The 13488-nt window shown below is 44.6% G+C and overlaps 1 protein-coding gene across 11 annotated transcripts in view; it reads right to left on the bottom strand.

Annotated features, from left to right (window-relative positions):
- The window catches only part of LOC137421193 (actin-binding LIM protein 1), a 488353-nt gene that overhangs the window by 75544 nt on the left and 399321 nt on the right, over positions 1 to 13488 (bottom strand). For all 11 annotated transcript variants that reach the window (XM_078771775.1, XM_078771768.1, XM_078771771.1 and 8 more), the window contains 3 exons: positions 12022 to 12080; positions 5389 to 5463; positions 4913 to 5086 (listed from right to left, as the gene is read on the bottom strand). In XM_078771775.1, the coding sequence (XP_078627901.1) occupies positions 4913 to 5086; positions 5389 to 5463; positions 12022 to 12080 (308 nt within the window). The remainder of the gene's footprint in view (positions 1 to 4912; positions 5087 to 5388; positions 5464 to 12021; positions 12081 to 13488) is intronic.

The following is a 13488-nucleotide window of genomic DNA, read 5'->3' as shown; positions in this document are numbered from 1 at the left end:
GTTTGCATTTTGCAGTTACAACACCGATGTGCCGAGTGGTTTGCAGTTTGCAGTTACAACACCGATGTGCTGAGTGGTTTGCAGTTTGCAGTTACAACACAGATGCGCTGAGTGGTTTGCAGTTTGCAGTTACAACACCGATGTGCTAAGTGGTTTGCAGTTTGCAGTTACAACACCGATGTGCTGAGTGGTTTGCAGTTGCAACACAGATGCACTGAGTGGTTTGCAGTTTGCAGTTTGCAGTTACAACACCGATGTGCTGAGTGGTTTGCAGTTTGCATTTTGCAGTTACAACACCGATGTGCTGAGTGGTTTGCAGTTTGCAGTTACAACACCGATGTGCTGAGTGGTTTGCAGTTTGCAGTTACAACACCGATGTGCTGAGTGGTTTGCAGTTACAACACCGATGTGCTGAGTGGTTTGCAGTTTGCAGTTACAACACAGATGTGCTGAGTGGTTTGCAGTTTGCAGTTACAACACCGATGTGCTGAGTGGTTTGCAGTTTGCAGTTACAACACCGATGTGTTGAGTGGTTTGCAGTTTGCAGTTACAACACCGATGTGCTGAGTGGTTTGCAGTTTGCAGTTACAACACCGATGCACTGAGTGGTTTGCAGTTTGCAGTTACAACACCGATGTGCTGAGTGGTTTGCAGTTACAACACCGATGTGCTGAGTGGTTTACAGTTTGTATTTACAACACCGTTGTGGTTTGCAGTTGCAACACCGATGTACTGAGTGGTTTGCGGTTTACATTCACAACACCGATGTGCTGAGTGGTTTGCAGTTTGCAGTTACAACACCGATGTGCTGACTGGTTTGCAGTTTGCAGTTACAACACCGATGTGCTGAGTGGTTTGCACTTTGCAGTTACAACACCGATGTGCTGAGTGGTTTGCACTTTGCAGTTACAACACCGATGTGCTGAGTGGTTTGCAGTTTGCAGTTGCAACACCGATGTACTGAGTGGTTTGCGGTTTGCAGTTACAACACCGATGTGCTGAGTGGTTTGGAGTTTGCAGTAACAACACAGATGTGCTGAGTGGTTTGCAGTTTGCAGTTACAACACCGATGTGCTGAGTGGTTTGCAGTTTGCAGTTACAACACCGATGTGCTGAGTGGTTTGCAGTTTGCAGTTACAACACCGATGTGCTGAGTGGTTTGCAGTTTGCAGTTACAACACCGATGTGCTGAGTGGTTTGCAGTTTGCAGTTACAACACTGATGTGCTGAGTGGTTTGCAGTTTGCAGTTTGCAGTTACAACACCGATGTGCTGAGTGGTTTGCAGTTTGCAGTTACGACACCGATGTGCTGAGTGGTTTACAGTTTGTATTTACAACACCGTTGTGGTTTGCAGTTGCAACACTGATGTGGTGAGTGGTTTGCAGTTTGCAGTTACAACACCGATGTGGTGAGTGGTTTGCAGTTTGCAGTTACAACACCGATGTGCTGAGTGGTTTGCAGTTTGCAATTACAACACCGATGTGCTGAGTGGTTTGCAGTTTGCAATTACAACATCGATGCGCTGAGTAGTTTGCAGTTTGCAGTTACAACACCAATGTGGTGAGTGGTTTGCAGTTTGCAATTACAACATTGATGTGGTGAGTGGTTTGCAGTTTGCAGTTACAACACCGATGTGGTGAGTGGTTTGCAGTTTGCAGTTACAACACCGATGTGCTGAGTGGTTTGCAGTTTGCAGTTACAACACCGATGTGATGAGTGGTTTGCAGTTTGCAGTTACAACACCGATGTGCTGAGTGGTTTGCAGTTGCAACACCGATGCACTGAGTGGTTTACAGTTTGTATTTACAACACCGTCGTGGTTTGCAGTTGTAACACCGATATACTGAGTGGTTTGCGGTTTACAGTAACAACACCGATGTGCTGAGTGGTTTGCAGTTTGCAGTTTGCAGTAACAACACAGATGTGCTGAGTGGTTTGCAGTTTGCAGTTACAACAACGATGTGCTGAGTGGTTTGCAGTTTGCAGTTACAACACCGATGTGCTGAGTGGTTTGCAGTTTGCAGTTACAACACAGATGTGCTGAGTGGTTTGCAGTTTGCAGTTACAACACAGATGTGCTGAGTGGTTTGCAGTTTGCTGTTACCACACCGATGTGCTGAGTGGTTTGCAGTTTGCAGTTACAACACAGATGTGCTGAGTGGTTTGCAGTTGCAACACAAATGTACTGAGTGGTTTGCAGTTTGCAGTTACAACACCGATGCACTGAGTGGTTTGCAGTTTGCAGTTACAACACCGATGCACTGAGTGGTTTGCAGTTTGCAATTACAACATTGATGTACTGAGTGGTTTACAGTTTGTATTTACAACACCGATGTGGTGAGTGGTTTGCAGTTTGCAGTTGCAACACCGATGTACTGAGTGGTTTGCGGTTTGCAGTTACAAAACCGATGTGCTGAGTGGTTTGCAGTTTGCAGATTGCAGTAACAACACAGATGTGCTGAGTGGTTTGCATTTTGCAGTTACAACACAGATGTGCTGAGTGGTTTGCAGTTTGCAGTTACAACACCGATGTGCTGAGTGGTTTGCAGTTTGCAGTTACAACACCGATGTGCTGAGTGGTTTGCAGTTTGCAGTTACAACACAGATGTGCTGAGTGGTTTGCAGTTTGCAGTTACAACACCGATGTGCTGAGTGGTTTGCAGTTTGCAGTTACAACACCAATGTGCTGAGTGGTTTGAAGTTTGCAGTTACAACACCGATGTGCTGAGTGGTTTGCAGTTTGCAGTTACAACACCGATGTGCTGAGTGGTTTGCAGTTTGCAGTTACAACACCGATGTGCTGAGTGGTTTGCAGTTTGCAGTTACAACACCGATGTGCTGAGTGGTTTGCAGTTTGCAGTTACAACACCGATGTGGTGCGTGGTTTGCAGTTTGCAGTTACAACACAGATGTGGTGAGTGGTTTGCAGTTTGCAGTTACAACACCGATGTGGTGAGTGGTTTGCAGTTTGCAGTTTGCAGTTACAACACCGATGTGCTGAGTGGTTTGCAGTTGCTTTTCCAGTGGTCAGTCGGGGAAGGAATTTTTAATTCCCCAGGGTGCCAGCGATAACTCGCCTTCTCCTCACAAAAGACACTCTTCCATGTTTAATGTCCAACAACTGTTAGCAGCAAAATGAGATGGTTAGTTTAACGTCCATCCGGTGGACGGCACGGCACGCTCATTGATGAATTGCCCTGCCTGCGAAACACCAGGATGAAAGTTTATAGCTGGGTCTACAGTCAAAGCCAGGATTGACAGCTCAAGGTGAATGTGCATACTTCAGGCATCTCATCTTACCCAAGGCATTGTTTGCCTGTATTGTATAAATATGATTTCTTACAAGCATAGTTATTAATAATTCCCATATTTTACACATCATTCCATGGTCACTCCTGTTCGTAAACATGTTTTTTGCTGCGAAATTTGTTCAATGTCTGAAATGCAATTAAGTTTAATATTGATCAATATAATATTGATCTCAGCAAGATCCAAGGATGGATCCTTGGAGAGTCTGTAATAATTATGAGATATGTAACAGGAACACAGCACAGTTTTTTCTTCCAGTTGCAACAGTAACTGTAAACCAAGTTATTTTGCAGCTGCTTGTTGTACAACTCGAAATCCACTTAGCATTGTCAGGGGCCTGGACAACCACAACTTAATGCCAATACAATGTGATAATGCTATGATGCAAACATCATGATGCTTCTCAAAATAACAGAGGAAACACCAATGTGGTAGAGGAATGTATCAGGCACTTAACGTCTAAAGGATATATAACAAATATTCAACTGCCAGCATCTGAAGCCATAAGTTGGTGCAGTGCATGTCTGTACAATGAGGACACCTGAAAATCCGGCTCTGCAAGCACTCCTGTTTCAATATAACAAGATAACGGAGAGAGAGAGAGAGCTCTTGACAAGCCGAAACACTTCTTGACAAGCTTATTAGAGTCCTGCCAAACAAGGTAACTGATATTAAATAAGCTTTAGTCCCAGCAAGAAATGCTGCAACAATGAATGGTGGGAGTTGATGTCCTTAAGGAAAACTTATTGTACCGTGAAATGGGGTGAATAGGGACAGCAAGGTGAATAGGGACACAAACTGAAAAAAAGTTCGGAAACTTTTTTCGCTGAAAATTGATAACCATACTGATTTGTTGATATTTGGGTTGAAAGTGTTCTCTTGTTTTTTTTAAAAGCAACTTATAGTCCCTATTAACCCCATATATGGGTTAAATAGGAATAAATAGGATTTTTATGGCTGTCCCTATGCACCCCGTTTTACGCGTGAATAGGGACAGTCACTCATACAAAAAAATAATAATCAAGAAATAGGGACAGTTTGGAGAAACTTTTTATCCCATATTTTTTTTCATTGGCACCGTGGTTTATATTATGGGTGTATATTATGTGCATCTATCTGAGCTATCAATTTAGCAATAAGTTGGAAACTCAGGATTGTTTCTTGATTATTATTTTTTTGTATGAGTGACTGTCCCTATTCACCCATAAAACGGGGTGAATAGGGACAGCCATAAAAATCCATATATGGGGTTAATATCCATATATGGGGTTAATAGGGACTATAAGTTGCTTTTTAAAAAAACAAGAGAACACTTTCAACCCAAATATCAACAAATCAGTATGGTTATCAATTTTCAGCGAAAAAAGTTTCCGAACTTTTTTTCAGTTTGTGTCCCTATTCACCCCATTTCACGGTAATTGGAAAGATCCACCTTCAACAATGTGGACCACTTGGGGGTTTGATTCATCATGATGACATTTATACGAATTGGCGGTGCCTCGGGTTTGTTTGTTTTTGTAGCTGGGAGATGATGTTTGTGGGATGTTTCCTTATGGAAGTTGCTTGGATTTTAAAAAGTGAGGAAAGGGATGCAGAGCTTACCTCGCCCACACTGTGCCGCTCGCTGAGGCTGAACCGTTCGTGTCGTTCTTCTAAATTGTACGCCAGGTAGGGCTCATACGAGATCATGTCGGGACGCTCGATATCATATATGGCCTTCACTTTTGGGATCGCCGCCAAGTTCTTATAGTCCAAGATCTCATTGTCCACCTTAGCCTGATAGATTTAAAGGTGACAAAAGTGTAAAGGTGACAAAAGTCTAATGGCAGAGAATGAATGAATGAAGAGTATGTTGAGGTCAGTGTTGAGCGATTACACAGAAAACATTCAACAAATATTGTAATACGTCAACATTTCGCTCAGAATCGTGAATATAATTATTATCAAAGTTTCTAATGTGGTTCGTATTAAATTGTATTTGCAATCAGAGTGAAGATATAGATTTACAGTTGTGCTAAAATTCAAACTACAATATATAATTGGGATGTAATTCGGATCATTATAATGAAAGGACTTACATAGATGGTGTGTCCAGGGGAGCTGAGACTGGACTCAGGGCGGGATGAAATGCTCTCCGACGAGTCTCGCTTTGTCTGTGCATTCAAAATACAGGGGAGGGTAGGTAGGGCCAAATTAACGCTTTGTGGGCCTGGTGCCAAATAAATTTGTGGGCCCCCATTTGAAGAACCATTAAAAAAAAAAAAAAGTATTTTGAAGTAAATAAAAAAATAGTATTTTTACATATACATGGTCAAGGCTCATGGAAGAGATAAGACACAGAACAGATCAGGACATAACATAACTAGAGGTTCCAGGGAACCTGAACTCAACTGGTCTATATCAATATGGTTAGAATATGCATAATAGAACCACAAACTATATAGTTTATATGTGCTAAAAATATATGACAAAAATTGATTTTTCAATATGGCCGCCCTGCCGCGACCATTTTTGGGCGTGCAACGCCCAAATGCAATCCCAAACTAGTTTATGTCTTAAAGAGGCTGCATAACAAGTTTCATCAAATTTAATCAATATTTGTGACTTTTAGAGTGTAGACGTCGAATTGTTTACAGACGACAGACCGGCAGACAGACAGACAGACAGACGGACGACGGACACTGGGTGTCGACAAAAACTCAGCTGGACATAGTCCAGTTGAGTTAACAAAGGGAACAGCAAAAGAAAGGGGAAACACCAACAGCAGAGCTGAGGGAGAAGGTAGACGGAGAAGGACAAACAAGGGATGCAGGTAAAGATGAGGTGTTGGGGAGAACGCAATGAGTGGACAAGACGGATACATAAACAAAAGTTTTGGGGATGAGTGGGTGGTGAAAAGATCATGGTTTTTGATGGGGGATGACTTGGGATTGTGGTGAACAGCTGACTTGAGGACCTGAAGGGAAGAATGCAAATGAAGGGAGTGGAAGGTGGTTCCACAGGCAGGAAAAAGAGGAATACACGAGTGGAGGTGAGCAGTGGTTCTGGATTTAGGCAGTTTATTTAGGATGGTGTTGATGTTGCACTCCATGCATCCTGCAGATACCTGTGAGGGATAAAGCACAGAGGAGGCAGAGAATACGAGACCAGAAAGGAGGCAAAATAAGACAGAGACCACCGACCTTTCGGCGATGGAGAAGTGATGAAAGATGAAAGTTAAGCTGAGGAAGATGTGAGGTAGGGGAGCCAGCCCAAAGGGGAGTGCAGTCAAGTCAAAGATGATGGACATCCTCCATCAAGCTGTGGATTAAAGCCTTGCAGGTGGATAGAAGACCAGGTGTGCCAAGGAAGGACTTTGCATGATGGAGGATGTCCAGTCGGCATTTGGCTTTGGAGACCAAATTTGAAATGAAGCTTGCCGAAGAGAGATCATGGCCGAGTGAGACCCAAGAGTTTGAGTGACTGAACCTCTTTGAGAGGGTTGTTGAGAAAGTAGATGAGAGAATTTGCTGTATGGTCCTTTTGCAGAGAGAGAGAGAGAGAGAGAGAGAGAGAGAGAGTATGTGTGGGATTTAGTGCCATGGCAGGTGAGAGACGTACCAACACCAGGCCAAATAGCATTGTGACAATTGAAGTCACAACAAATGAGGAATGGAGAGAGAGAGTTGGGATGAATGGTTCAAGGTTGGTCCATTTATGTTGAGAGAGATATGGATTGAGTCATCACAGTTGGGAAGACAGTACAACACACAGAGAAACATGAGGTGGGACCGGAGGGGTAGTTGCAGCCAGAGGTACTCCTGAGGTTTGGGAGGTGTAAGAGCAGTACACCGAGAGTGAGAAATGGGCTTTTTTATGTACAGCGCAACTCTGCCGCCAGGACGGGGTTCAGGTCGATCAAACCGGAGGACACAATAGCCAGGGGGAGACACTAAGGAGTCACGGACGTCCTATGGTAGGAAAGAATCTGTTAAAATGATGTCTTGTTTATTGGCAGCGGCCTGGATTGAGAGATGTCAGGTTGGAATGGAGGCAGGGGGAGAGGCCAAATAGTTAAAGACAGGGGGAGAGGAGCTGCTGATGGAATGTAGGGATGTGGAAAGTTGCAAGGATAAGGTACGGGGCAGAGAAAGGCCAGGGGAGTGTGGAGAGGGGCAAAGTTGGGAGGAAGATAAGTAGGGGGGTGGGGAAAGCTGAGAGGGGGAAGCACGAGGTGGAATTCGAGAACGGGCAGAACGAGGGGGGGTGGGCATTTTACGGTGGGGGAGGTGAATGGTACTGACATAGAGGGGTTTGAGGGGTGATGGATGGTACTGAAATGGAGGGGTTTGTGGGTGTGGATAGTACTGACATGGAGTGGTTTGGGGGAGGTGAATGGTACTGACATGGAGGGGTTTGGGGGAGGTCAATGGTACTGACATGGATGGGTTTGGGGGGGGGGGGGGTGGATGGTACTGACGTGGAGGGATTTCTGGGGGGGGGGGGGGGATGGATGGTACTGACATGGATGGGTTTGGGGGGGGGGGAGTGGATGGTACTGACATGGATGGGTTTGGGGGGGGGGGGTGGATGGTACTGACATGGAGGGATTTGTGGGGGGTGGACGGTACTGATATGGAGGGGTTAAAGGGTGGGGGTGGATGGCACTGGCATGGTGGGGTTTGGGGGTGGGGTGGATGGTACTGGCATGGTGAGGTTTGGGGGTGAGGTTTGGGGGTGAGGTTTGGGGGTGAGGTTTGGGGGTGAGGGTGGGGGTGGATGGTACTGACATGGAGGGGACTTGACACCATGAATGGACGTGAAGGGGTAAATTTTGTCATGTGCACACAGCCGTTGCAAAATTGATGCCTCAGGATTCCCAGAATGGATAACCTGCGACAGACTTCCTGGGTGGGGTGATGGTGAGAATGTTTTTGGTTGAAGGCATGGAGGAAAATTCGGCTGTAACTGAAAGAGGAGGCGAGATGAACGAAGTATTTAGGAATGAGGTTATGGGAAATAAGCCTCGTCAAAGAGAAAAGGAAGGGCTTTGATGAAGAAGAAGAATGAATGTGTTGTTTCTGATGGAGTAATAAAGTATTATTAGTTTTATAAATAAAGCACAAATGAAACTTGTGACTGTACCAACACTGGGCATGAAGATTTTCTCACAATGACCTCCTTTCAAATGTCCCCTTTTGCCACTTTCCTGGCATGAGGCCTATGAGGCGGAGGACTGTTGAGAATATACCGTCTGCTGCATACAGCAGGGAACACTGTCCCATTTTTCTTGCAAATGCAATGACGTATAATCAAAATCTAGGTCGAGATTCACACACAGGACCTCACAGTGACCACTGAGGGGAGTTCCAGAATATAAAGCAATCCATAAGGGGCCTTGGGTGGAATAACAGGGATTTGCAAGCAGTTCAGTGGTGTCGTGGGAAAGTGTTGTTTCATTGTTCAGGATGCCTGTGATAACTTGATCACATGGTGTCTTTCATGAAAAGTAAGCAGTCAAGTCAACCTATGCCAGCATTCTGGTTAAATTCCAAATTCCTGCTCTAACGCTCAGGTGGCACTGCACTCGGGCCAAACCACCAGCAGCCATGTGCTGCATAGGAAGGAATAGGAAGAGGAAGACTATGAGAAGAGGAAGAATAAGACTGTGGGTTAAACTATCCAAGGAATAAAGTCCAATTGTGATCAAGTCGTGGACAACATGTACATAGATGAAGGAAGCTTTGTCAAGGTAGTTTATGTAGGTATACCTTAAATATATTAGTAATGTATCGGTAAATGTTAAATAGATTCTTTCACACAGATTCTCTACCTGAGCATTGTAGCTTACCAAGGCCCAGGTGCTGACAGGTTTGAACTCAGTTGCATTATATTGAGCATTTTGTGCTGAACTTCATCACAAATAGTTTGCTGCCTTAGCACGACAAAACAATAATGGCTTCCAACCCTAGTTGGACATAGAATCTGATCAGATTAATGTACTAAAGAGATTGGGATATTCCTTTTGATGATTTTAACTACACTGCATGACCAAAAATATGCGGACACCTGAACATCGAACATCTCATTCCAAAATCATGGGCATCAATATGGAGTTGGTCCCACCATTGCTGCTATAACAGCCTCCACTCTTCTGGGAAGGCTTTCCACTAGATGTTGGAACATTGCTGCAGGGATTTGCTTCCATTCAGCCGCAAGACCATTAGTGAGGTCGGGCACTGATGTTGGGTGATTAGGCCTGGCTCGCAGACGGCATTCCGCATTCCAATTCACCCCAAAGGTGTTTGATGGGGTTGAGGTCAGGGCTCTGTGCAGGCCAGTCAAGTTCTTCCACACCGATCTCGACAAACCATTTCTGTATGGACCTCGCTTTGTGCACGGGGGCATTGTCATGCTGAAACAGGAAAGGGCCTTCCCCAAACTGTTGCCACCAAGATGGAAGTACATAATCGTCTAGAATGTCATTTTATGCTGTAGCGTTAAGATTTCCCTTCACTGGAACTAAGGGGCTGAGCCTGAACCATGAAAAACAGCCACCGACCATTATTCCTCCTCCACCAAACTTTACAGTTGGCACTATGCATTCGGGCAGGTAGTGTTCTCCTGGCATCCACCAAACCCAGATTCGTCCGTCGGACTGCCAGATGGTGAAGTGATTCACTTGAGTCAGTGAGTGATGTGATTCACCACTCTAGATAACTCGTTTCCATCCACTGCTCCAGAGTCCAATGGCGGCGAGCTTTCCATCACTCCAGCCAACGCTTGGCATTGCGCATGGTGATCTTAGGCTTGTGTGCGGCTGCTCGGCCATGGAAACCCATTTCCTGAAGCTCCCGACGAACAGTTGTTGTGCTGACGTTGCTTCCAGAGACAGTTTGGAACTCTGTAGTGAGTGTTGCAACCAAGGACAAACGATTTTTACGCGCTTCAGCACTTGGCAGTCCCGTTATGTGAGCTTGTGTGGCCTACCACTTCTCGGCTGAGCTGTTCTTGCTTCTAGACGTTTCCACTTCACAATAACAGCACTTACAGTTGACCAGGGCAGCTCTAGCAGGGCAGAAATTTGATGAACTGACTTGTTGGAAAGGTGGCATCCTTTGATGGTGCCACGTTGAAAGTCACTGAGCTCTTCAGTATGGCCCATTCTACTGCCAATGTTTGCCCATGGAGACTGCATTGCATTGGGAATGATATATACCTGTCAGTAATAGGTGTAGCTGAAACAGCCAAATCCACCAATTAGAAGGGGTGTCCGCATACTTTTGGTCATGTAGTGTATTTCACACTCCTAGTAATATTTATATCCCATAAATCTATGTGTTTATATCAATGATGTGTTGACACTTTAAGTAGTGCTGTTCCACAAGTCAGTTTAGTTGTGAATATTGTTGATAAGTAACCATGTGTGTGAGATAGGGCAGACCTCTGTCTGTCTGTCTGTCTGTCTGCTGTGTTGTCACCCTCGTTAATTGCTGAAATCACCCAAACCTTCCAAGTTGTCCTCATTAGCCATTTATAGGACAAGTTCAAATTTGAAAAACTCCACTTACCTCAGGAGTAATAAACAACCATGGCATATTACACAATTTACTTATGACCAAAGACAGAAATGAGTCTAGTACTCAAATTAAACATCTTTCCATAATGTAAAATGATTAAAAGCCATCCAATATAAATAATAGGGTGGGATGTCATCCAATGGGAATGATAGGGCAGGATGCCATCCGATAGGGATGATAGGGTGGGATGCCATTTGAGAGGGATGATAGGGTGGGATGCCATCCAATAGAAATAATAGGGTGGGATGTCATCCAATAGGAATGATCGGGTGGGATGCCATCTGATAGGGATGATAGGGTGGGATGCCATCCAATAGAAATAATAGGGTGGGATGCCATCCAATAGAAATAATAGGGTGGGATGTCATCCAATAGGAATGATAGGGTGGGGATGCCATCTGATAGGGATGATAGGGTGGGATGCCATCCAATAGAAATAATAGGGTGGGATGTCATCCAATAGGAATGATAGGGCAGGATGCCATCCGATGGGGATGATAGGGTGAAATGCCATCTGATAGGGATGATAGCGTGGGATGCCATCTGATAGGGACGATAGGGTGGGATGCCATCCGATAGGGATGATAGGGTGGGATGCCATCCAATAGAAATAATAGGGTGGGATGTCATCCGATGGGGATGATAGGGTGAAATGCCATCTGATAGGGATGATAGCGTGGGATGCCATCTGATAGGAATGATAGGGTGGGGATGCCATCTGATAGGGATGATAGGGTGGGATGCCATCCAATAGAAATAATAGGGTGGGATGTCATCCAATAGGAATGATAGGGCAGGATGCCATCCGATGGGGATGATAGGGTGAAATGCCATCTGATAGGGATAATAGCATGGGATGCCATCTGATAGGGATGATAGGGTGGGATGCCATCTGATAGGGATGATAGGGTGGGATGCCATCCAATAGGAATGCTGGGATGTAAAGCCACCCAATTGGAATGCTATGTTGGTAATTGAAATACCAAGAACCACTCACAGCTTCTCTCCAAACCCACCCATTCCTATTTCCATCTCTCTCTCTGCACGCATGATGTGTTGATTGGTGAAATGCCGATCATCATACAAGAGCAGGGCACATCTAAGAAAAAAACAATATCACATGTTACTAAACAATAAAAATAAAGTGCCTGCCTTCTGCATCTCTTCGTCCCGTTCAGCTCTCTTGCACTCAGGATGCCAAATGGAAGATCCTGCAAAGAGCAATTGTTGTGAAATTGATATTCCAAGTTGTTTTGCTGCAGACATTGTGTGGTATTTTTAAACACAAATCAAACACGAACTAAAAATGTTTATACACAAACAAAATAAGTAAAAGCTCATTACACCGAGTAATACTTGTCATTCTGAAGCTCTCATCATCACGAGCAAGGATATCGGGAAATCGGTAAGGAAATGTGGTGGAGTTACGAACAACAATTTTTTGATATCGAATATGATGTTTGTTTGCCTTTGGAGACGAGAACAGTTGAAACGTTGTGGAATTTTTTTGTGGATGTCATACATAATATTTCGCCATTGCACATCTGAAAGTTCCAGACCTCCTAATTGGATTGCTCGGCCTATTTTCAACATCGGCTTCACCTGTCGCCAACACCGTCACCAACATCCTTTTCACAATGAAATTACCCGCTGCTGACTTGTGGAAGGTCCGTTGTGAAGGAATTGTCACAAACCTTTGGCACCCAATAACTATTCCAAAATGAATGTCATTAAATCGCTATATATCGTGGCGTCTTAATTGTCCCCCGTCGCACAGCGGAGCGAAAGGGGGACTATGGTTTTCCCCTCCGTCCGTCCATGCGTGTGTGCGTGCGGGCGGGCGTGCGTGCATGCGTAAGCGAAGGACCGCACGCATTCGAATTTGGTGTGTGGGTGCAACCCACGTCAAAATCCAAGATGGCCACCGCCATGTATGTCTGATGCCATGTATGTCTGAACCTTGTGAGATGAATATCTTGAAAAATAAGCGAAGTACCAACTTCTAATTTGGTGTGTGGGTGTATCTAGGCACAAGGAAGAACGCTATTGTAAATTGGGTCGCCACGTCAAAATCCAAGATGGCCGTCACCATATATATGTCTGAACTTTGTGAATGAAATATCTTGAAAAATAAGCAAAGTACCAACTTCTAATCTGGTGTTTGGGTGTATCTAGGCAGAAGGAAGAACGCTATTGAAAATTGGGTCGCCACGTCAAAATCCAAGATGGCCGTCACCATATATATGTCTGAACTTTGTGAGTGAAATATCTTGAAAAATAAGCAAAGTACCAACTTCTAATCTGGTGTGTGGGTGTATCTAGGCATAAGGAAGAACGCTATTGTAAATTGGGTCGCCACGTCAAAATCCAAGATGGCCGTCACCATATATATGTCTGAACTTTGTGAATGAAATATCTTGAAAAATAAGCAAAGTACCAACTTCTAATCTGGTGTTTGGGTGTATCTAGGCAGAAGGAAGAACGCTATTGAAAATTGGGTCGCCACGTCAAAATCCAAGATGGCCGCCTCCATGTATGTCTGAACCTTGTGAGAGAAATATCATATCATAGCATGTTTTCTGCGTCTTCCACTTTGTCAACTCACATCACTTCACCGAC

This window comes from Myxine glutinosa, chromosome 2, assembly GCF_964187855.1.
Source record: "Myxine glutinosa chromosome 2, kmMyxGlut1.1, whole genome shotgun sequence".
Lineage (NCBI taxonomy): Eukaryota > Metazoa > Chordata > Myxini > Myxiniformes > Myxinidae > Myxine > Myxine glutinosa.
This window is presented reverse-complemented; position numbering and strand designations above follow the sequence as displayed.